The 25,781-nt window shown below is 43.7% G+C and overlaps 1 protein-coding gene across 2 annotated transcripts in view; it reads left to right on the top strand.

Annotated features, from left to right (window-relative positions):
• Positions 1-24,960, top strand: part of RTF2 (replication termination factor 2) — a 349,973-nt gene extending 325,013 nt beyond the window's left edge. The window contains exon 9 of one of the 2 annotated variants that reach the window (XM_069243603.1): positions 24,600-24,960. In XM_069243603.1, the coding sequence (XP_069099704.1) occupies positions 24,600-24,778 (179 nt within the window). In that variant the 3' untranslated portion in view covers positions 24,779-24,960. Of the gene's footprint in view, positions 1-24,596 lie in introns of both variants that reach the window. The other variant, XM_069243601.1, reaches the window with a different exon arrangement.
• Positions 24,961-25,781: the final 821 nt, after the last annotated feature.

Here is a 25,781-nt window from a genome sequence, read left to right as displayed (position 1 = left end):
ACAATCAGTGCTGTCAAAGTCAGTTTGGAGATCAACAAATACCAAGTACAGTGCGGACATTTTTAAGCAGACATATTTAGAGCAAATTAGGTTCATCCTGAAAAGCTGATCTTTAGTACTTGGCCCATCCTGAAATCTGCTTGAAATTACAATATTAAGTCTCTTCTATCCACTGATTTAAACGAGATAGTATCAATTTGCGAAAGATTTTACTCGCTCTGTCAAGCAGTGAGATTGGCCTATGATTCAATACCCTGGTCCCTAGGTCCTTTTTTATGTAAGGGCACAATTGTTGATTTTCTCCATGATATAGGGATTTTTTTTTCTGAGGACCAGATATTATTATAAGAGTAGGTTAATATTGGTGGTCATAGTGCTAGATGGTTACGATAAGCATCTGATGGAATTTTATCTGGGCCTGCTGTCTTACGCGTTTTTTTGCGAAAGGATGGCTTGAGCAACTTCCTTTTCGCTAAATTCTTGAGTTTGCTTCTCAGTGTAAGTTTTGCACCGAGCTTTGCATGGTGGCATTGACTGAACTATGTCAATAATTGGCTCATCTGGTATTTTATGCACGGACTCCTTGTGCCACTGGGCTATAAAACCACATTTTTTCACTCCTTGTATTGTCTCCCTAAAGTTGAAATCCCCTCCCCCCTCACACACTCTGCACCTGAAGTTGACCTGGTGGATCTTTAGAGTCTTTCAATATAGTCTTGCCTTCTCCTTGATACAAGGTAGTAAATTGATTGATTCAGAGTTGTGGGCTAATGTTCAGTTCCAGATTTTTGGGAGGATCTTCACAGCTTCATCTGATTAGTTCCCAGAATTTTTTTGTATTTCTTGAGGAAATTGCATCTAGGAGATTTTCCCAAAACCTGTGCGGGTGAAGCTTCTTTTTATACCTTAACAGTCTTTTACATTGCTTCCTACAATCAATGAATGACTTCTCATTAGTGTTACTCAAATGTCGATTTTTTTTAGGGCCAGTGACAATGCCTTTTTCAACTTTGGACATTCCTCATCGAGTCACTCTTGGTTGTCAGATGGTAGATTTTTAAGGGAGTTGCTGAAGCTCTTGTTTCTTTCGACTGATGTTTGTACTAACAGTTCTTTGAACATTCGCAACTGCTGAGTCACCCCATTTCCAGGTAAAGCTAGGGTCGTGGTATATAATGCCATCCAATTTTGACTGAAAATGAATGCTTCACACTTGTCAATCATTGCTATGTTTTTCCTGTTTGGTTTTAATAGGATTTTTTTTTTGCAGTTTTTTTTTGGTATTGAATGGGGTAATAGCCAAAGAACCTGTGTTAGGGTGGACCATTTTCAGTAGGAGTGGATCATGGTTGCCTTCTATCCTGTCCAAGACTTTCATGCCTATAATATGATGCCATGCTTCGATGTTTATCGCAATGTAATCTGCTACACTTTGCCTACTTGTTGTTTCGAAATGTTGATTTTAAATATTTATCTGTTTTAGAGCACTCATTCTGCCTTCTATTAAGACTTCAAATATCAGTTCACCTTTCGTTGTGCAATGGCAATGTTGCATGGAGGTGGAATATTTCAGACATTGTCTTCTTCAGTTATTAAATCATCCCCCATTATGGGATGTGACTTAGTATTAAAATTGCAGCGTATCAAAAGGGAATTCATGCACAGCTTGATGGGTTCTGCCAGCATGGTGTCAGCTGGCAATTGCAGTTGTTCTTCAGATCTTTTCCTCATGAAATGTTCTTTAATCAAAAGAACGTCTGGTTTGACTTGGGCCCAACTGCCAGGTGGAAAATATACACTCAGAATTTCTAATACCCATGCCTTATTTGTTAACTTGATAGTTTGGTTATTGTTATTTAATATGGTGTAAGTTGTTTCAGAATTTTCAAGTAACGATGTTTTGATCTAAGTGGTAAGGTCCCCTATTGACCTCCCTTCCCTTTTGCCATTTGATTGCTGGTTTATAAAATGTGGAAAAACCATCTAGGCCTATCGCCTTAAAAGACCATATTTCCTGGAAGCAACAGATATCTTGTTGCTTTAAGAAGTCTAACCAGTCCTTATCCTCCATTTTGGAGTTTAAACCCACTATGTTCCAGCTTAGGATTTTCCAAAAGGCAGTCTTGATTTAGTTTCCAAGACAATGGACTCCGGTATAATCTACAGGTTACTCAGTTCTTGATCCACCAGTGACAGTCGCTATTGTGGCTGGAAAACTAAGCGAAATTCGTTCTGTGGTGTGTTATTAGAAATTCGGAACCTCATGTTTACCAGGTTGGACTATTGGACTGTTTATGGAGCTGCTGGTAGGAGTTTATTGCGTCTTGTAATACCGAGCCAGAGTTGTGATTGGACTCGTACTTACTTTCTGTACGCATGCATCTTCGAGAAATATATTGGGATACAGCTCCTTTTCTGGGAGTCTGAACTGATACCGCAAGACTTCTTTAGGCTTGAATGGTTTTGGTTCTCTTTAGCTGTCCTTGAGGAGGCCCAGACTTTCTTTGGATTCTCTGTTGCTTGATTCTTTCATTTGTATGAATCTAACTGACAACAAATCATTAGTTTTTACATGCTGCAGACCCGGCAGGGAAATAATAAGCCTTCTTAAGAGATTTAAGCGCTAATGTACATTCTGAATTAAACCAAGAATGTGATAAGCGATTATTAGATGGCTTGTTAACAAATGGGTGGCAGTGCCATAAAAGGCTTTAAAACGTTCTCGAATCATACTAGGCATAACTTTAAGAGAGAAGCAGCAGAAAACATCCGGACCAGCTTCCGTAATGAGATACTTGTGAAAAATGTGTGGGTCCGTACAATCCCACTTTATATGGACACCCTTTTTTTACCGAAAAACCTACGGGGAGATTGAGCGTAGTGAAAGGGCCATTGTTCAGTGGTAAATCAAGACCACTGATTATTGGATGTGGTCGCTATAGGGCAGGGTGACCAGATTTTGAGGAGCAAAAACCCGGACAGGTCAGACAGAAAAGAGGTACTAACGACTTTACACTCACTTTTATATCTGGCATGTCACATTTTTTTGCATAGTTTTGTGAATGTGTGCCTTTACATGTGTGTGTTTACATATGTGTATGTGTGTGTATATATATATATATACACACACACACACACACTTACAAGACTACACATATAAATGTAACTATGGCTTGACCTCCCACCCTGTACCCCCAACCCGCCCCCACCCACCTCTCTCTGCTCCCCACTCCCTCTCTCTGCTGGGAGCAGACAGGGGACTGTGTTGCCTGACTGTAACAGATGAATTACTTTAGATATTGCATACTTTGTAGGCGTCTGTTAAAGGAGAGCATACCTTGAATTTATACTTCCCTAGATAATCTGACTTTTGTCCCAAAAACCGGGACATTTATGTAATGATCTGACCTTTGTCCCAAAAACCGGGACATTTGTTTAAAAGAGAAGCCTCGGGACACCGGGACAGTCCTCTAAAAACCGGGACCGTCCGTTGGAAATCCGGGACGTCTGGTCACCCTACTATAGGGGAGAGGTTTCACAGCATAATGAGCTAGTCTCCGGGCCAGATCCTGTGACACTAACACAGTCTGTTGTGTAGCCCTTGCCACTACCCATAAAAGCTGGTGGGTTAACAGAATGTGAACTTATAATATCAAATAAAAAAGACAAGTTAGTTAAAAAAAAAGTTTTGTTTAGGGCTTCCCTGTATGCAGAGTGTACAAAATGACTAGCATGTTCTGTTTCCCCATCCAAAACCCCGCATGTACGATCGATGTCGGCGGGTTTTTTTTTAATTGTTTATTTATTTTTTGCATTTTTATGTCGCATGAACTCGACACAAAGGTACCTTAATACCACAGGCATCTGCCCCTTCCACTGTGCGTCCCAGATCGTTCTGATGCTTGTTTTTTTCTATAGTTGAAACGTCAATTCTCCTCTGGCAAAGGCCCCACCGAGTTTCCTGAACTAGTCCTCCTAGCCCTGCTGTAGCTGGTAAAGCAAAGGGGCGAGTGAAGGAGGGAGATGGGAGGTGAAGGGGTTACTTCACGCACAACCAGAATTTAATAATAATTCTTGTATGGTTCACATCTCCTGTTAAATGAAATGCCGCAGAGATTTCTACTTCCGTGGCTAATATCTCATGCCAGTGCCACATGTACTCACCTTGGATGGCTCGGGAATCTCCCTAATACCAAGAGAAACCAGAACATTACCGATACCTTATCTAAAGTGTGCTTTGCTTTGGCGAAACCGAAAGCAGAACCCAGGCTTCCAGTCTCACGATGTCTTCTGGCAGTTCTACTGCAAAGCCCTATCCAATATTTAGTTGCAGTTTGACTTGTCATGTTATCAGCTGAAACTCGATGGAAGCCGGCCCATTGGGTGATTCTCCACACATTTCTTAACAGTTGAAACTGCGAAGATAAAATTTGTGGATCAGAAACAGGAAGTGTTTTAGAAGGGAAGTCCTGTCTGGTGCTAAGTACCTACAGTTCTTTATTTTGAAAGGAAGATTAATGACACGTCTTAGTACTGTTGTAAAACATTTATGGGAGAGTATCTGCACATCTCAGGAGCAAATAGGTACTCTGCAGAGGCCACCAGTGGTTGCACTATGTCAACTACAGTATGTTCCATATGCCAATGTAATGTACTGCATGGTTAAGTACTTATAAGGCCAGAAGGCGAGAGCTATTGGCTATGCCAATGCTTGTTATATGTGGGCGATAGAAAAAAACGAACTTGTGCCCGTGAGTTAGAAAAAACTTCAAACGGGATAGCAAAAATCGGACACAACCCGGGGCTCTAAAATTTACGACCACACATATATCGTATATTAGTTAAGCGCCTAATGCAAACATCTGCATGCGACCTGTTGAGTAAAGGTTTGACTCCTTATAGGACTAAAATAAATTATTATCAAGATGTGGAGAAAATAAAAGCTGTGTTGTGTCTTGATATTTAGTGCCAAAAACACTTATTGTTTGCCAGGCACTTAAATAATTCGTTAATTTGTGCATTTACCACATTATACGCCACATTATTTAATTAACTCTCTAATTACCAAGCCTATAACAAGACAAAAAAATGTTTCCTCTACTATTATTGTCAAGCATGTTATCTCAACTTCTATTTCTGAATTTGGTGACGTTTTATTTGATGTGAATGTTACATTTGCTTCCCACGTTGGCCTGTTGAGGGTGGTTGCCGGATGTGTGTGTGTCCGAGGTGGGTAGCCTATGTTGTGTCAGACTCAAGTGCCTCCGGAAATCTTGAGTGAAACAAATCCACATCTTGTATAGATGTAGTGCTTGTTTGTATCGCTGCCTCCAGAAGACGCTAGCACCATCTGGCGGTTCATGCAGATCTTAGTTTGAACTGATCTATGTAGAAGTGCCTTCTAGATTAATTAATGTTCTTTTTGTGAAGGAAAGCGCAGACCTAACCCTAATGTTGAGTGATCTTTAGGTTCTAACCCACCTCAAGCACACTCTGTATGGAGTAAACCCTGATTAGTCGCCCACGCTAGCCTTAGAGCATTAAGTACCCACAGGGTAGCCAACTACCTGATGTGGAGCGCTCCAGTTACGTGGCCCTGGGATACACTTTTGAAACAGCACACAGTACTTGCCAGTATCCGCTGACTGCCCAAGGACCCCCAGAAGAGGCCTTACACCTTTAATTTCAAATGAGAACATTGCGCTGTATGCTTTGAAAGTATAATTATTATGCAGTGTTTGTATTTCGTGTCTTCTGGATCACTTAACCGTTAACAGTTGAATGTGAACTTTTGCAGCACAATACTGCTGAATTATAAAGGGAGTGGCAGCTCCCCCGCGTGGCGATTAAAGGCATTTCAACTGTAGATTTTTTTTTTCGTTACAAAATTGTCTGTTTACCCAGTGTTTCGAAAAAACTGATACAGTTCAGAACATTAACAGTCGTACATGTGGAGTTTTAACATTTAACCAGAACAAGTTGTTACTCAAACTAAGCTTTAAATCACAATGAAAAAGACTAAGGTGGACAGGGTGCTGCTCTTTGTTTCTGTTGATGGTTGCGGTAGGGGGGATGAGAGTCAATTAGAAAAGGTATAAAAGCTTAAACATATCAGCCAGAGCCTTGGTTATTGCCAGGGTTTGTGTGCAGGATCTGCGTAGCTTTGCAGAAAGTTGGGTGCTTGTTTTGCGCTCATCTTTTAATGATTGCCTTTGTAGTCTGAGCTGATTTATATTTTCCTCTCTCATGGGAAAAGGCCTCTAGCCCAGTGGTTCCCAACCTTACGACTTCTGAGGAAACCCACTGAATCACTAGTGGAACCTGTGGAACCCCCAAGCAATTTGTACAATTTAAATTTCAAACATTAAAACAGTAATTCACAAAAAATACACAAAAAGGGTACCCAGCAAACAAATACTTGAATTACCAAAGATATATTTATTTCATATTGAAAAAATATGCAAAGAAATCGAAACATTTCAATGGAACGGTTGACGCTGCAGCTCGGCGAATAACTTTTCAATATTTTGTGTTATTTAGGAAACCTGAACCCTCAGGTTAGATTGTACATTTCTGTTTTTTATTTTTTAGGTACATAACATCTGAGAAAACCTTTTTACATAAATATGTGATGGGAAATGGAAATAAAACCATAAGGGCCTCTGATCTCTCCATAATCTCGGTCACGTGTAATTCATTTGTTTTATAGCACCTCTCATACCACTGAAGGGTGTCGGAGCACTTTACAGGAGACTACATGGTGTAGGATTCACATGTCATCCACACTGGTAGGTATTCTTAACAAGTGCTTGGTCTAGAGAAACACAAACTCAGGATTCAGAACACAACACTATGGTTAGAGTTTACCTTAACAATAAAACTGTATTTCTAAGCGACCAAATCTTTTTTAGTAGCATAAGGAAAATGCATGACTGGGGGAAAAAAAAATGTAACTTTCTAATTTGTGCCATGCTGTTTGCATGTAGCTCTTTAATGACAGTTCATACCTCACTGTGCTAGATTACGGCTAATAATCTGCACAGTAGCAAAAGTATATCTGTAACAAAAGCAGTAACTCACTGTGCTATGCAGATAAATTACTGTTCTTTGCATGATGCACATTCTTTGCAGCAGGCATATTAACCATCTGCGCTTCCTTAGATGAGTTAAAACTGCCACTAGACAAAACTCCCATCTCTCCCCAGCAGGTACATTAATCACCAGTTATTTTGACACTTTTATTTTTGCCCGAAAGCTGCTGGATGTACAGGGAACTTTGCAGTGCTTTTAAAACCACTGCACCAAGGAAGTAATAAATATAAAAACACGTGTTTCAAGACGCCCTAGCTAGAGAAGTGCCTTCCTGCTGGCCCAGGCCTGTTGACCCACTGGCATTATATCACGGACCCCTGGGGGGCCACAGACAACAATTTGGGAACCGCTGCTTCAGCCTACCTAACTTTGGGCTCACACGACTGCCTGTTAGTCAAGAGCTTGTTGTAGCCTGTTTGAAAGGTTACTTCAATTGTTAGTCACCTGTTAAAAAAGAAGACTTTTTTGTAAGTATGTTTACTGTTGCTATTCAGTTTTCTGAAATGAATCATCTTTTTATCCTTAGTGCTTTTATATCTCTTCTTTTCAGTGTCCCTTTTGGATCATTGCATTTTTCACCCCGACACCATCCCTTTTCTTAAAAGACCACACCTGCTCTCTTAATAGGCAGTCCGTCCTTCCCCACCGTGCTTTTTACTCTGAATTCCCTGAAATATTGGAACTCTTTCCCAGTCTTATACATCCGTGCTGCAAACATCATTAGCTCTTTCAGGGTCCTAGTTTTTATTTTGTATTTCGTGCATTCTCTCCCGGCTCGCACTGTGCACATTTGATATTGGAGATTGTGTACCGTATCATGTCTCTCTCATGAAGTTCTTTTGTAGAGCACGGTAAAATAAGCTACGTTTGCATTGAAAATGCCTTGAACAAGAATCATAGGAGAGGGTCTCTAAAAGGTATGTGGCCAAAGTAACATAACTACGAACCCTTGCCAAGAGGCGTGGTCTTTTTAAAGCAGGGCATGGCTTAACACTAATAAACTTGCAGCTTGTGCTTCACAGAGCGTTGCACCTGACTAGTACTTGGGTTACCTCTCTTTGAGTTTTCAGTCATTGCATTCACAAATGTCCCACAAAAACCAACACGTATAACTAAAACAAATTTGCTTTCCCATTGCCTTGTTAGCAGTACCAGCTTACAGTTGTTTTGTAGTGAATAAGTAGGTTTGAAAATGTTTAAATTCTGAAAATATGAGACTGCAAATTAAACATTACTAAGTTCGATTGAAGGGGTAGTGGCCTTTGGAGAGTTTCAGACACTCCTGTTCACCCCTTCATAACTCTTAATTTTAATGGTCTCTCTCTCTCTCTCTCTCTCTCTCTCTCTCTCTCTCTTTTAACCAGTTTCCTGCTTTTTCTACCCACTTCTTTCTGAAATCCTGCATTGCCGGCATAACTCACACTTTCTCACAATTAAAAGTGGCACATGCAACTATCCCTCACTGCAGAGAGGCAAAGGAGTAAATGTACAAATAGTCTGCACATGTTTATGACCCTGAACGCAGTCAGACACTTCACGGCGACTCAGTTGTCAGAATGCAGTTTACAGAAGTCATATGTTGCGTGAAAAAACTAGTGAAATAACACATCTTGGAAAAAACAAATATTCTGGGCAAATGATAGATGAAGTAAAATGTGAAACGTTAATATGGATTGCATTGCTAACATGGAATACCCAAAGGTTTTTTTGCAGTCATTGTAGAGATATCTATAGTGTTTTTGTCTGAAAAGTTAAGGATATGAATATAGAACCTGATTGGTAACCTTTTCATATTTCTTTTTTAACTCAGCAGCACGCCCAGGTAAGTGTTCTTGGGATCCAGCACCGTTTACCCTTTCTTTGTAATAGAAGAGTGGCGTGTTCATTATCAATAGATCTTGTACCAAAACTCATTGTCCTGATGCAAGGAATTGTCGAGAGCTAGGTCCATGAGAATGTGAGCAAGCACACAGGGTGATGGATGCAATACTTTAATTAATCTCACCCTCTGAGCTACATTCCAATACCTTGATAAGGAGCTTCTTAGTGTTTTTTTTTTTTTCACAGAATGAGACTAATCGTATATAAATTAGTCTTACCCACCACCCTAAGAACAAACAGCCGAGGTCCACCCTGAAGAGGTACACAAGCAACCTCAGATTACTTTAGGCCATGTTGAGCCTCATCAGTGATGCACAGCTTGAGTCGTGGCTCAGCAAGCTTGGGCCTCACAGCTGGGCATATCCCTCATACTTGGGGCCAGTCATTTAGATGGCAGAAAAGGTAATGAATGCTCACATGGTGAGAATATGAGGTATTTCTTGGGGGTATGGTGCTGCATGTTGTTTTCCATATTATTGACCTTCTTTGTTCAGTGCCCTGAACTCGATCTTGTGCTTTAGGAGAAGGCACTGGAAACTACCCATCTCTTGATGAAATGGGTAAGATGATCAGAATGCTAAAATACCTGATAATGTTTATTAAGAGTAACAAACCTAAACAAGGGTGGTGTTTTGAAGGATTCTGCATATTGTTTAGTGAAATCAATCCTGAACATTGACATTGAGATTTCAGAGAGTGTTGGCTGCCTTTAAAAGGTAAATCGTTGCTAAAATCAAGCAAACGGTTAGCTTGAATGAAGTGGCCTACTGTATCAAATCGCTATACCATGCCCAGTAACTGCTGTCTACCTTTTGTTGCCTTCTGTTCATATATAGTCCATTTTAACCACAGTAATGAATTTCCTTCTCCTCTTGACCTAACCTGGAAAAGTGCCAAGATAAAAATATCGCCTGCAAGGGAAAACTAAATAAATAAAATATTTGCTAGAAAGTGGCAGGCTCTCCTATTTCAAGAACGGGTTTCTTTAACTGCGGAATAAATAGACCAACGATTTCATGAATGGACCACAACAAATTCTAAAAAGTATTCAGTAAATTGGAGTGAAGGTTGAGAAACAATTGGCTTAAATGCCAATCCCCCAAATAGTTCAGGAAAACAAATATTTATGTCAGAACCCAGGCTCTTACTATTGTGTGTGGTCTTCCAAGCCTTGACAAAACGATTGTTATGAAGTTGATAAATCTCTGCTAAACATGTTGTAGACCATTTGATTGATAGATAGGCAGCACTCTGGCTTGACATTGTATAGACGCGTTCTTAGCTCCAATATCCATGTAGCTTTAGTGAGTTGTCTCCGTGAAAAAACAGAGGTAATTTATCCCTAGGCATGTGATAAAATCCATTTGCAACCAACTGCAGCTAGCTATTAGAGAGAGTTTTTTTGCCAGGGTGTTGCTTCTGATATTTGCTTGAAGTAAAGCACTTTCTTCCATTGCCTGATCAGCTTCCTTTAATAACAAAAAGTAGCATTTTAATCTACGCTTATCTTGATTCCTGTAATGTGGCTGCATTTTACACTGCAGCTGGTTTCCTGAGTACGGCGTATGGTCCTTTACATGTAAATGTGGGGCCTGTTGAGATGGCAATTGGTAAATGTGTAGCAGTCAGTTTCAAAATTTTACAAATGATCCCAAATTAGATGTACAACGTTTAAGGGTGCTCCCTGAAGTATGTTATGCGACCTAAGAGCCTAAGTCTAGTGATAAATGGTTTGTTTGGATGGCTTTCCTGCCTTTGAGTTAAAAGGAGGACAACAATGGTAATGAAAAAGGTACTTCATCCTACTTTGTTCAGGACCATTGTCTGGGTATTCTTCTCCAATAGAGCCATGAAAACACAGGGTTTACAATATTAATAACAGCATATTGATGATGCCAAGTCTCTCTGTCCAGTGCGCACATTAATATCTCCCAGTATGATCAGATTTTTCATTTGGGTCGTTTTTCCAAAAAATAACTCAGCCAGAGGTTCAACACATTCTATAAAATTATCTTTGAGAGGGGCTGTCTCTCAGAAGTAAGGCTAGAGTTGGGAGGTTGAAAAGTACATGTAGAGATGACTTACGATATAGCAATACTGTGTTGGGGCTTTTTGCACTATTGCCCTGCCCTTAACCCCTAGTGTGCCGAGGACGAGGTGATCTCGTCCAAGGCGCTGGTTCCCCGGTGCCTTGTATGAGATCACCTCGTCCTGCTATGGGCCCCCGGGGGAGCGCTAGCGCTCCCCCTGGGGGCCAGGCACACCCCTCCCCTAGGCAGGGAAGGGTGAATCGCTTCCCCTTCCACTCCACCCCCCGGGACCCCTCCCCCCTGTGGCATCTGATGACGTCAGCGCGCTTTCGAGCGCTGACCTCATCAGAGGCCTTCCCTCCGGCGCTGGAAGCTCACCTTCCAGCACCGATCGGAGGAGAAATGCAAAGCATTTCTCCTCCAATCACGTGGAGGGGGTCAGAGAAGCCTGAAAGGAGAGGAAAGGCCTTTCCTCTCCTTTCAGGCTTCTCTGAGCATTTCTGATCCCCGATCGCGATGCGATCGGGCAGCAGAAATGCCACTAGACACCAGGGATTTTTTTTTTCTTTTGTAGTTACTCAATAAGGAGAGCGGCCCCTTGGGCAAGGGCTGCTCTCCAGGGGGGCAATTTGTTTTTTGGCTGTTTCTGTCCCCCCACGGGAGCAGATCGACCTAAAAGTATTAGGCCGATCTGCCCGCGGGGGGGGACAGAAATCCACTAGACACCAGGGATACATTTTTTTATTGTTTTAAAAAAAAAAAAACATTGTTTGGGGAGCGACCCCTTGGGCAAGGGTCGCTCCGGGTGGGGGCAAATCATTATTAGGCCATTTCTGCACCCCCGGGGGGGGGGCAGAAACCACTAGACCCCAGGGAATATATTTTTTGTGGGCTATTTCAAGTAAGGGGAACGGCCCCTTAGGCAAGGGCCGCTCCTCGGGAGGGGGAGGGGGGGGAATTATTTCTAGGCCATTTCTGCCCCCTCCCCCGGGGAAGAAAACCACTAGACACCAGGGCTAAATTTTTTTGTTTACTTTTATTTTTTTGTTTGGGGAGCGACCCCTTAGACAAGGGTCGCTCCCCTGGGGGGCAAATTGTATTTAGGCCATTTCTGCCCCCCTTGGGGGCAGATCAGCCTATTTTTGTTAGGCCACTCCGTCCCCAAAGGGGGCAGTAACCTCTAGACACCATGCATTGGTGTGTGTGTGTGTTTTGTGGGGGGGGGGCAGCCCCTTGGGCAAGGGTCTTTCCCCATGGGGGCACATTACTGTTGGCCATAACTGCCCCCCTTGGGGGCAGACTGGCCTATTTTGGAAGGCCCATCTGCCCCCAGTGGGGGCAGAAAGCCCACTGGAGACCAGGGAAGATTTTTTTCTCCAAAATAAGAGGTATGGCCATACCCCCACCCCAAATAAATGGAGCCAAAGTTGTTCTGCCCACCAGTGGGCAGATTGGGCAATTACCCCCGATCCACACCCCAGGGGGACAGAAAGTCTACTAGTTGCCAGGGAATAAAAAAAAAAGAAAATAGTGGGGTGGTGGCTACCAACCAGTATGGGCCTGGTAATGCCCCCACCCGAACTGAAGGGGCTAACAGTCTTTCAGCTTCCCCCCACACACTAATACATTTTATCCCATGGCAAGCAAGAGGACATTTGATTATTTTTGTTTTTTATTTTACATTTGGGCCATGAGAGCTTGGTAACTCTCAAAGTCGTCACACTTGGAATGGTGCGGGCTGCACTTTTTTTTACTTTGGGACGCTGCCATGTAGAAAAATCCACAAGACCTAGACACATCTGAAAACTAAACATCTAGTTGATTCCAGGGTGGTGTGCTTCACATGCACCCCGCACTATTTCCTTACCCACAATGCCCTGCAAACCTACAACTTTGTTGGAAAGCACATATTTTTCCCACATTTTTGTGATGGAACCTTCCGGAATCTGCAGTAATCCACAAAATTCCTACCACCCAGCATTGTCTCATCTACACCGATAACATTTCTGCTGCACTTGTCAGCCTAAAATTTTTTTTTTTCAAACCCACTTTGGTTCACCCTCAATTTCGACATGTTTTTGGCTCTTCCCTGTCAAAAACACTTGGCCCACCTACACAAGTGAGGTATAATTTTTACCGGGAGACTGAGGGGAACGTTGGGTGGTAGGAAATTTGTCCCAGTGCAGTAATCCCACACAGAAATATGGGAAAAATGTGATTATTTTTTTTGCTAGATTTGCGGTTTGCTGAGGATTCTGGGTAAGAAAATATTGGTGGATCCACGCAAGTCACACCTCCCTTGACTCCCTCGGGTGTCTAGTTTTCAGAAATGTCTGAGTTTGGTAGGTTTCCCTAGATGGCTGCTGAGCCCAGGACCAAAAAAGCAGGTGCCCCCCCCCCACACACACAAAAACAGGCAGTTTTCTATTTGATAATTTTGATGTGTCCAGATAGTGTTTTGGGGTACTTCCTGTCGCGGGCACTATGCCTACCCACACAAGTGAGGTACCATTTTTATCGGGAGACTTGGGGGAACGCTGGGTGGAAGGAAATTTGTGGCTCCTCTCAGATTCCAGAACTTTCGGTCACTGAAATGTGAGGAAAAAGTGTTTTTTTTAGCCACATTTTGAGGTTTGCAAAGGATTCTGGGTAACAGAACCTGGTGAGAGCTCGACAAGTCACCCCATCTTGGATTCCCCTAGGTCTCTAGTTTTCAAAAATGCACAGGTTTGGTAGGTTTCCTTCGGTGGTGGCTGAGCTAGAGGCCAAAATCCACAGGTAGGCACTTTGCAAAAAACACCTCTGTTTTCTGTGGAAAAATGTGATGTGTCCACGTTATGTTTTGGGGCATTTCCTGTCGCGGGCACTAGGCCTACCCACACAAGTGAGGTACCGTTGTTATCGGGAGACTTGGGGGAACATAGAATAGCAAAACAAGTGTTATTGCCCCTTGTCTTTCTCTACATTTTTTCCAAATATAAAACAGTTTGTGAACAGGACGTCTATTTGAGAAATACCCTGTAATTCACATGCTAGTATGGGCACCCCAGAATTCAGAGATGTGCAAATAACCCCTGCTCCTCAACACCTTATCTTGTGCCCATTTTGGAAATACAAAGGTTTTCTTGATACCTATTTTTCAGTCTTTATATTTCAGCAAATGAATTGCTGTATACCTGGTATAGAATGAAAACCCACTGCAAGGTGCAGCTCATTTATTGTCTCTGGGTGCCTAGGGTTCTTGATAAACCTACAAGCCCTAGATATCCCCGCTTTCAAAAATCTGACATTGCAGGAAAAAGTTACAGAGTAAAACGTAGAGAAAAATGGCAGTTTTTTTCACCTCAATTTCAATATTTTTTTATTTCAGTTATTTTCTACAGGAAACCCTTGTAGGAACTACACAAATTACCCATTGCTGAATTCAGAATTTTGTCTACTTTTCAGAAATGTTTAGGTTTCTTGGGATCCAGCATTGGTTTCACACCCATTTCTGTCACTGACTGGAAGGAGGCTGAAAGCACAAAAAATCGTAAAAATGGGGTATGTCCCAGTAAAATGGCAAAATTGTGTTGAAAAATTGGGTTTTCTGATTCAAGTCTGCCTGTCCCTGAAAGCTGGGAAGCTGGTGATTTTATCACTGCAAACCCTTTGTTGATGCCATTTTCAGGGAAAAAAACACAAGCCTTCTTCTGCAGCCCTTTTTCCCATTTTTTTTTTATTTTTTTTATTTTATTTTTTAAACAAACTTTTCACTGTATTTTGGCTAATTTCTTGGTCTCCTTCAGGGGAACCCACAAAGTCTGGGTACCTCTAGAATCCCTAGGATGTTGGAAAAAAAGGACGCAAATTTGGCATGGGTAGGTTATGTGGACAAAAAGTTATGGGGGCCTAAGCGAGAACTATTCCAAATAGGCAAAAAAGGGCTTGCACAGGAGGGGGAAAAGGCCTGGCAGTGAAGGGTTAAAAACTGCCTGTACACCTCTACCCTGTGCTGACAATGCATTACACATGGAAGTCTTATGGTGAGTAATCTATAGCAGATAGAAATAAGTCTGATAGAAATACGTTGAGATGCCAGTAATTATAAGCAGGTCCAAGATACCGTGTTTTTAAATTTCAAAATATCAATCTTACTCTTCATGGATGAGCTGGCGTGTATCAGTGCACAAACTAGTTTTATCTCAACAAATATGCTGTATTTATTAGACTCTGACCTGTACCATCATTCTGTAAGGCAATAAGATACAATGCAGCATGTCAACAAATCGCGTTGGGTAGTATGGAGAGGCCTCATGTTAGCAGTATGTACTGTGCTGAGTAGGTGCACAAGGTGCATCCATTGTTCAACCATCTTCCCAATAAACATTAGGTAAGGGCCTCCAGAGGTAATCACTGGTAATCCTGGCATGGTTCTTGCTACTTCACAATCAGAAGTTAGACAAAGCTCTTAGAGCCCTGCTCACTTTCTACAGAACTCCTTTGCTCCTATCCCCTCGGCAGCAAAACGGAGACTGTTGATGCCTAAGGATGGGAGGTGTCAATCATGTAAGGTAAAATCAGTCAAAAGGGTTGAAGTGCCACTTCTCCTGGCAATTTGGGAAATCCGTGCCTATGAAGGCAACCGAAGTATAACAAACTTTCTGTGTTAAACTGGTCCGAGTTTCTCCTCTTGCCTTCTGACAACTCCAGCTCATTTACCACACAATTATATTAGTTTGCAGGTGCCTAAGACATAAATATGTAGCACAGCGTAGGCGTGTGTGTGTGTTTGTGTGTGTGTGTAGATGCGCTAGTGGTATGCATGCATGTGTGGCACAGTCTTTCATACCGTGTACACAGTAGCTGTGTTTCCACAACAGTTGGCGGCTTAGTACGAAGTTCAGTAATAACTACCGTGGATTAGAAATACTAACTCACGTTTTCAGTGTGTAAAATGTATCTGGTTACTTCACTGTGGGTTCCACACACATTTCTTTTAAAGCTGTAGTCAGGTTATGTTTTCGAGTATAATTGCTTTGTGGGCATTTTTTTAATGATAACTTTTATATTGGACCATTTTATTACTGATCGCCTATGGGTGCATTGCCCATTTCTTGAAGTGCAGCTTAGCTGTAGCAAAATTGTGTTCTTTCTCTCTCCACCAGATATTTTGTAAACATTGGTGGCAGAATGTTGTCATACTGCTGGAATACTTACACGTGCCAAAGAAGAAATATACATTTTTTTAAAAAAAGCGCAGGGGAGTACGTAGCAGTAAATCATCTCAAAGCAGCTCACTTGCAAGTGAGTAAAAACATTTAAACACCAGGAAGTGATGGGAAGTTAGAGATTCCGATAATTCATTGGCAGAGTGGTAGTGTTAGTAGATTTGAAAATTACGTGAAGAAAGCATTTCGGAGGAAAGGAATTACAGTGTTTAGCCACTTTATTGCTGTATCTGTGAGAGGGAGCACAATGAGGGTGAGATGAGACAAGGCTACCTTGAGAAGCAGAGTGGGTCCAGCTGAGTAAAGGCAGACGAGCTGACTTAAGGGTAGAGCCAAGCATAAATTGATAAAACCATGCATGGAAAATTAAATCTATGCTGAAAGAAGATAGAAAATCGCCCAAGGGATTCTGGCTGAATAGGTATGCCACACTGTTCTATAATTAAGTATACATTTATTTATAGCAAGCACAGCATTCACTACCAAGGTGGTCTCTTTGCACTGAGCCCAAGATCGATAAGATAAAAGTAACAGCAGAGCATGAGAGATTAAAGTTGTAATTACCTAGTTTCAGTGCCTTGTGGAAATGTAAGTGATCTCAAATCTTCAGGTTTGGGATGACAGAAGGTTCTACAGTATGGAGACTTATACAGAAGATGCACAATTACATATTCGTGATAAGTGGAAGAGTTTGAGGGGAGATGGCATTATTTCAGAATGAAAATAAGTTCCTAACTCTGTAGTGCTGGATGCTTCCTTTGATGGACGTCCAGCTGCGACCACGGATAGCTAGGTGAATCTACTGAAGGTGGAGAGGAGTTGATTTGGGGATGAACACACGTTTCTGATGACATTGATGCTGTGGAAACTTTGTAGGGCAGACGATAGACCTTGGTGATCAAAAGCTCAGGGAGTGATGCACAAGGGGTTGAATTCGATGTATTTGGTAACTAATGGCCTATGAAGACATGAATTGAGTATTGATGAGATTAAAGCTTTGGTGATAACTCTGTGTGGGAACAGCCAGCCAGGATGGTTTCATCAAGACAGAGGAAATCAAAAAAAGTTGCTGACAATGGAGTTGTGAAATTCCCACCTACCACCCCTTCTCTACCAAGCAGTCAATTGTGAAAAGCTACCTCTCTCCATATTGGTGGTGAACTTGGCTAATTTTAAATTATGTTTGTAACAACTTTGGTTACTGGTTAAAAGCGGGTCAGGTGAGGCACAAGCAAACATCAAATGAAAATGTGCTCAACCCTCTCATAGCTTGGCACAGAGCAGTTCGGCTTAACTTAGAGGCAATGTGTAAATTATTTATTCAACACTTCAGTAGTAATAAAGTGAAAACACAACACAAGAAAAATACCACACCAATTTAGAATAATGGAGCAAAATGTAATAAATATTTTGACACCAAAACTTCAGTTTGGCTCCACTGAGGCCACTTAGTGTCCAGGACCTGAGGAGCACCACTTAGGGTTCAGAAGCATACTCCATCTGAATCTGGGTGCTGGTTCAGGTGATTGGAAGCCTATTATACCCCTGTGGCTATGACCAGACGTGAGTCCGCAGTTCACTGTGCCACTGGATTCAAACTAGCCTGGCTGACGAGGGGAGATACCCAGAAACCAGTCTTAGGATGCTTGTTTCCGGTCCAGGGAGAACCTGCCTGGCAGCTCGACTGGACTGTTCACTTGGGGTGCAAGGTCAAGACTGATTTGCATTTGACTGGGCCCACACTGGGGTGGCATGGTGGGCAAAAATAAAACAATGGATTAGGATTACGGACCTGAGCGTTTGCCAGTGGCTGAGATTAATTCAAGCATTCCATCCATCACCTTGTTTTTGCAACTTCCTAAAAGCGGCATTTTCAAAATTGTAATTTAAAATCCAATATTTTCTGTAAGAGATGAGTTTCTATTACAATTCCAAAGGCACCAAACATGATCTGGTCACCTGTTCCCATTTGGAAGTTACAGCTTATTATATATAGTTAATTAAGTCCAATGTTATCCTATGGGAGAAACAAGCTTTTCACTATTGAAAAACGAATTTAAGAGTTTACTACCAGGACATGGAGAACTCAAAAGTACATAGCATCTTTTTAAATAAACTGCAACTTCAAACAGTCAGAATTTATAAAGCTCATTACTCACCTGTAAGGGTCTCAACGCTCTATGGGGATTTGGTACTCTGTGCTTCAGTCGAAGAGCCAGGTCTTAAGGTCCTTCCTTAATTGAGGTAGCGATGGCGACTGCCTGAGGTGAAGAGGCAAGGTGTTGCAGCTCTTTGCCACGAGGAAGGCGAAGGATCTTCCTTCAGCTGAGGTCTTCCGTATTTGGGGTACGGTGGCTAGTGCCTGTTGTGTGGAGCGGAGAGGTCTGGCAGGGGCGTAGAAGGGGAATCAGTGGTTGAGGTAGGTAGGTCGTACATCATGGAGAGCCTTGTATGCGTGGACAAGGAGTTTGAAGTTGATCCTTTTCTCGACAGGGAGCCAGTGTAGGTCTCGCAGGTGTTTGGTGATGTGTTCACGTGGGGTTGTTCAGGATGAGTATGGCGGAAGCATTCTGGATGTGCTGTAGTTCCTTCAAATTCTTCTGGGTGGTGCCGGCGTAGAGGGTGTTGCCATAGTCAAGCCTGCTGGTGACCAGGGCATGGGTTACAGTCTTGCGGCAGTCGTTTCAAATCCATTTGAAGATTTTCCAGAGGAGTTAGAGTGTGTGGAAACAGGAGAATAAGGCTGAGTGATGGCAAGAGATGAATCCAGGATGAAGCCGTGAATGCCTGTGTGGTTCGTTGGGGGGTGGGGGGGTACTGAGTGTCACAGGCCATCAGGAGTCATCACAGGCAGGTGTGGAGGGTCCCAGGATGAGGATCTCAGTCTTGTCTGAGTTGAGCTTGAGGCAGCTCTCCTTCATCCAGGTGGTGATGGCTTCCATCCCTTTGAGGAAGCTCTTCTTGGCAGTTTTAGGGTTTTCAATCTGTGAGACGATCAGCTGGGTGGCCTCGGCATAGGAGACGATGCTCAGTCCAAGGCTTCTGACAATGGATGTGAGCGGGCCATGTAGATATTGAAGAGTATTGAGCTCAGGGAGGAGCCCTGGGGGACTCCGCAGCTGATATCTGTAAGTTCTGACATGTAGAGTGGGAGGCTGACTCTGTGTTCTGCCCATCAGGAATTAGTGTATCATTAGTAGGGCCTTGCCATGGATGCCAGCTGCGTGGAGCCTTGAGTGGAGGTTGTGATGGGAGACCATGTCGAAAGCAGCCAAGAGGTCCAGTAGGGTGAGGACTGCAGTTTGGCCGCGATTGACGAGCGAGCGGATGTCTACTGTGGCGGTGAGGACAGTGATCTCCATGCTGTGGTTGCTCCTGAAACCTGATTGGGAGATGTCGAGGATGTTGCTATCCTCGAAGTGTTTGCAGAGCTGTGTGTTGATGGCCTGTTCGATCACCTTGGCTGGAAAAAGCAGCAGAGAGATGTGGCGGTAGTTCTTGAGATCCAAAGGGGTTTCTTCAGGAGCGGGCAGATTTTGGCATGCTTCCGTCCTCGGGAAAGGTAGGCATCTCCATGGAGCAGTTGAGGGTGTGGGGGGACTCGGTGCGATGGAGGTGTTGGCTTTGTTGAATATGTGGTGGGGACAGGGATCTGTAGGGGCTCTGTAGTGGAAGCTGCTTATGATGGAGCAGGACTCATCCATGGTGAGGGTGGACCAGCTGGGCAGGATCTGCAAAGGTTTGGAGGATCCGAGCTGGAGGGTTGTTGGTGGGCTTGGGGGGTTCTGGGGTCCAAAGCTATTGTAGTTGTCCTTAATTTTTGCATTGAAAGAAGGTGGCTAGTCTTTCACAGAGGTCCTGAGACAGAAGAATGTTTGCAGCTTCCGATTGGGGTTTGGCGAATTCTTTAACCACTGGGAAGAGCTCTTTGGCATTGTGTGCGATGGTGTTGATATGGTCCTGCAGGGTGGCTTTCCTAGTGGACCTGATGAGGTGGAGGTGTGATTTCATGGCGGATTTGAAGGCCGTGAGGTCCTCTGGGGGTCTTGCTGTTTCTGCATCTTTTTTCTAAAGTCTGCAGGTGCACCTGGAGCCCTGAAGTGCAGGGGAGAACTAGCTGGCCTTCTTGAGGTATTTACCCAAAGTCATTCGGAGTGGCACTAGGGTGTTGGGGCTTTCGGCGATCCATTGGTGAAAGTACTGTGCTGAGATGTTTCCGTCAGTGGCAGGGGGAGGTGGTGACTTGCTGAGGGGATTGGTGAGATGCTCCTCGGTGATCTGGTTCCATTTCCTATGTGGGGTGCGAAGGTGGATGGTAGGCACGGTGATGGAGAAATGTATGCAGTGTTGGTCGGTCCAGTGTAGGGTGGGGGTGTTGTTGCTGGCGGAGAAAATGGGGTTGAGTGTGTGTCCGGTGAGTGTGTAGGCAAGGTGACCAGTTGCTTGAGGCCGATTGTGGTGAGATTCTAGAGTAGGGATGCAGTGTTGTGGTTGTTGCAGTTGTTGATGTGATAGTTGAGGTCACTGAGGAGAAAGTAGTTTGTGGAAGTGAGTGCGCGGGGAGCTATTATGGCGACGATGGAGTCACTAAAGGCTTGACTGGGGCTGGGTGGTCAGTAGATGAGGGTGCAGCAGAAGGTAGAATTAGGGTTGACGTGATCAGGAAATGGAGGTGCTCCATGAGGGGGGAGTGTTCTTCTGTGTTGGTTGTCAGGTGAAGGGTGGAATTGTGTATGATGGCCAGGCCGGTCCTTGCGGAGCAGTTTGTAGTCGCTGGGTATGGCAGTGGCAATGTCTGGGGATGATGCCGGGTTTGTCCATGTTTTGGTGAGAAAGGCGGTTGGAGTCTAGCAGGTCCCAGAGTTCTACGGCGTCTTTGTGAATGGGAGCGTATGTTGAGGAGGATGCAGTTGATGGGGTCAGGGTGGGTGTTCGATGGTCCTGTGGCAGGGGGAGCGTGAGGGGACCTGGAGTTTGGTGGTGGGTGAAGATGTGTTGGCCATTGAAGCAGGAAAAAGATCCATGGGTGTCATTGGGTGATGCGTGATGGCAGGCGGTGGAGCGTCTGGTGTTCAGTGCATAGAGGGTCTTAGCATTGTAATGATGGATGGTCGGAAAAAGGCACAAAAAGTGCAAAAGGTGAGAAAGAGACAGGAAAGGGGCAAAGAGACACACACAACTGGCACAGATGGCCACTAGGCCACCAGGGATGAGGCGCAGGTGGGTGGAGGTGGGCCTCGAACTGAGAGTCGTATAGGCTCTCAGTTCGAGCAGCAGCGGTGACAGCTGCAACAGGTGGAGCTGTGCAGAGGGGGTGAGCAGACACTGACCAGGAGGTCAGAGGATTTGTCCTCTCACTGCGCAATGGCCGCCATTAAGAAGGGGAGGGAGGTGGGAGGGTCCGGTCAGCTGGGAGGCAGGAGGGTGGGAAAGTGCTTCGCAGTTGAGGGGCCAGGGCTGCAGGGGCAGGGGCAGCAGCATCAGGGACAGAAGCGCACCAAAGGAAAACGTGGAAAAAGTGAAAAAAGGCACAAAAAGTGAAAAAGGAAAGAAAGAAACAGGAAAAGGACAGAGAGACACAAAACAGGCACAGATGGGCATTAGGCCACCGAGGGGTGAGGCGCAGGGAGGTGCCTGCGGTTGGAGGGGAGCCTTGAACTAAGAGTCATGCAGGCTCTCGGTTCGATCAGCAGTGGTGATAGCAGCAACAGGTGGACCTGCACAGAGGGGAGCGAGCAGACGGTGACCAGGAGATCAGATTCGCCACTCTCTCTGTGCAGCGGCCGCCATTAAGAAGAGCAGGGAGGTGGGAGGGTCCAGTCAGCTGGGATCCTGGAGGGCAGGAAAATGCTTCGCAGGGATGGGGGCGGAGCAGCAGGGAGCAGAGCGCGCCAAAGGGAAAAGTGGAAAAAGTGCAAAAATGTGCAAAAATTAAAAAAGAAGTGAAAGAGACAGGAAAAGGGCAAAGAGACACATGCGACAGGCACAGATGACCAATAGGCCACCAAGGGATGAGGCACAGGCAGGTGCCTGCGGTTGGAGGTGGGCCTTGAACTGAGAGTCAGGCAGGCTCTCAGTTTACGCAGCAGCGGTGACAGTAGCGACAGGCAGAACTATGAGGATGGGGTCGAGAAGACACTGACCAGGATGTCAGAGGAGTCACCCTCTCACTTCGCAGCGACACCCATTTAGAAGGGGAGGGAGGTGGGAGAGTCCAGTCAGCTGGGAGGCCTTTTGGGATGTCCAGGGCCTGCCCTAGAGGTGACGTGTATTAGAAAGGAAGGTTTGGGCTAGGCAAAACGTTTATTTTGCCAGGTCAACCTGGCAGTTTAAAATTGCACACAGGCTCTGCAATGGCAGGTCTGATGCATGGTTATGGGGCTATTTAAGTGGGTGGCACACTACGTGCTGCAGGCCCCATGTACATGCAGTACCACTTTATTAGGGACTTATAAGTAAATTAAATATGCCAGTTGGGGATATGTCAATGGTACCATGGTTAGGGGAGAGAGCACATGCACTTTAGCACTGGTTAGCAGTAGTAAAGCACACAGTCATAAGGCCAGCAAAAATATGTAGGAGGAAGGCAAAAGGTCCGAAGGAAGGCAAAAGGTCTGGGGGAAGACCATCCAAAGGCTGACAGGTCGAACAATTCTTAATTACTATTTTTTTTATTGTATGCCATTCAGTACTTTTAACTCAATGTTGTGGGTTTCAGGTTTAAAACCATTGTGTGAGAAAAGTGCCTGCCATGATGGGAGTGCTAACAAGGCATGCAGTATTGGCTCTGGCCAACATGATTGGGGGGAGGTAAAGAAGAATAGCTAAAGGTTTCATTTTAGTGACTTGGATTTTATATTTTTCACTTATTTTGGATTTTATCCAGCATGTTTTTAGCTTTCAGGTGCAGTAAAGAACAGGATAGAGAATATCCTAAATTGTAGCACTGATACCTCAGACATGAGGCGGTTTGTGCCATGTGATGTATGGGGTTTAGTTGAGACTGTGTGTAAAAGCCAGGAGTTAATGGATTTGGGTCAGCAGTATGTAATTTGGTCAGTACAAGACAAAACACTCATACTGCATTACACAGTTAACTATATGTATAATAATAATTAATTGCATGTACGTGCAGTTTGAAGCAACTTTCTAGTTTTCTTGTCAGCTACGCCACAAACATCCTTCAACCACATTGCTGCTACACATCTAGAGTATGTCTTTGTCAAGCCATTTGTTAAAGGGTTTGTTTTCCTTATTTCATCAGTGACATTTCTCACCTGATCCTTTGCAGCAGGAGCCTCCAATTGTTCCTATGATGAGAGCTACCTCCGTTCAATGAAAATCATATTGAGCTATTCACATTATGACAGTCGTTACCGCATCCAATAAGTTAACACGTGCACAAGTCCTCCCTGCCCCCACGCAAACACACACACACACACTCCTTGGATTATGAACAGTTGCAGTTCCGAACTCCTGTAACTCTGCTCCAGCCGCCAGTCTTGTGTTTTTTGGTCCAGTGCTCGCTCACGCCCCAAAACATTGCTAAGCTTGGAAAATGACTAATATCTATGCAGTTTGGCTGGTGTGAGAGCAGAGAGAAGTGGCCACGTGGCGGGTCCTGACCACTGCTCGAGCTATCACACCTCGTGTTTGTGTTAGCATGGGGCACTGGCTTGGCTAGCAGAGACTGTTAGGGTCCTGGAGGTGACCATTGCTCCCTCCCTGATTGTGACCAGACTCGCTATGTGTCCTGCTGGGCTTCACCTCTGTGAGCTTCTTTCAGGCAAGTGGCGAGCTATCAGTAACCCATGTTTTACTCATTGTAGACCACTGTTTCACAGCGTTCATTTTTCAGACTAGTAACTTTCAAATTGAGTATATGAGTTCTTGGTGTTTAATTTTGCGTTTTAAATCGAAGAATATTCTCTCTTCACACATCTTCCTTGTTTTAAGAGCTACTAGTTCTATAATGGCCATCCTTCTTTCAGATCACTCTTCTTTGATAACCTTGATCTAAATTCAAGGTGTAATTTTGAGTGGTTGGTGCAAGGGGATACCATAAAGATACGGATGTTATCCTCTTGGAAAAAAAGGGAAACGAAATATGTCAGTCTCTTCTTGTTTGCACAATTTACCCATTTAAATTTACATTTTGTCTGTTTGAGCAAACAAAATTAAAGCCTGTTTAGCTCCAAATTGAGTTATGTCTATGCTTTTTGATGTAATTTGCAATTGGTTTAGTGATGATGAATAGGAAGATCTGCCTTAGTATTTAAAATGAAGCCTTTCTTTGCAAGTCACATTTGTAAAAGCTCTTACTGTCTGATGTGCCTTTGACTTCACTTATCACGTAATGAGGCCTCATTTGTATTTTTTTCAGCAGCTGATGGAAGTTCTTCCTCTGATAAAGCCATTAAGTCGTCATCTGAACCGGCCACAAAGAGGCTCATTTCTGAGTGTGAAGGAAGATCAGAGGCCTACAAGTCGATTTTCACTTCACACAGCTCGGCAAAGCGCGCCAAACCTCCCAACTGGATTACTCAGACTGCAAACTATTACTGAAGGGCTCCGTGGGGTTGTAGTACATACAGCTATTTGGGAAAACAGTGATGTTGATAAATATGTTTTCAATAGTTGTCGCAATTGTCTTATTTTTGTCTTTGCCAAAAATCTACATCAGACCCTCACAGAAGCTCCAGTGGTTTTCGTCCTGTTTTAGTTCTAATAAAATATTAACGCACGTATATCGTCATGTCCTTGTTAATTAGTATGCTCAACTTAGATGTCATTTTTCTGGAAGTCTCTTCACACTGGTGTAAGTGTGAACAAGCATTGGCAAAGCCAATAGAATCACGCATTTGGAACCTATTGCTTTTGACAGTTCCTTTTGGTATGCTACACAAAGCAGAAGGAAACAAAGTACCCAAAGAAACCCTATTAATCTTAATAAGTCACAACTCCTATTACAGAAAAGGAAATAGAGAGTGAGACAGCAAAAAATAAATACAAACATTTGTAAGCGCTTCTGTTTTGGGAACATATCCCACCACTCCATTCTAAAAAATTTAAATAGATGAATCCTCACTTCTAGCTCATGCTCGTAAATCACTATTGTACCTCAGTGTGAAGACAAATCTCTCTAAGGACAATGAACTTTAAACACTGCAAGCAGGAAACATTCACTTCAGAACTAAAACTTCACATCACTGTAAGTGTGGGGGGGGGAAGTGGGTCACAAAACATACTAGACATCTGTTGACAGCAATCAGTAGATCTTTCATTGTATGTCCACTGAATAACTTGTCACATTCCATAGTTTCTCGCACCTCGGTGTTATAGGCGGGTGGTTCTAATTTCAGGGGATATAAGTCATCATTTTGTTGATTCACCTGCGGTTGTCTCTCGCAAGTGTTATGGTGGTACATGTGCCATGTTACTAATTTGTAAGGTAAATCAAACAAGTGAACTGCATAGCTTGTTGGACGACAATGTTTATAATCACGTTGCAGTTTACACCATGTCATCTATTCTGTAATCCCTTCTGACCCCACCTTACCCTTTAACA

This window comes from Pleurodeles waltl, chromosome 7 (genome assembly GCF_031143425.1).
Source record: "Pleurodeles waltl isolate 20211129_DDA chromosome 7, aPleWal1.hap1.20221129, whole genome shotgun sequence".
Taxonomy (NCBI): domain Eukaryota; kingdom Metazoa; phylum Chordata; class Amphibia; order Caudata; family Salamandridae; genus Pleurodeles; species Pleurodeles waltl.
This window is presented reverse-complemented; position numbering and strand designations above follow the sequence as displayed.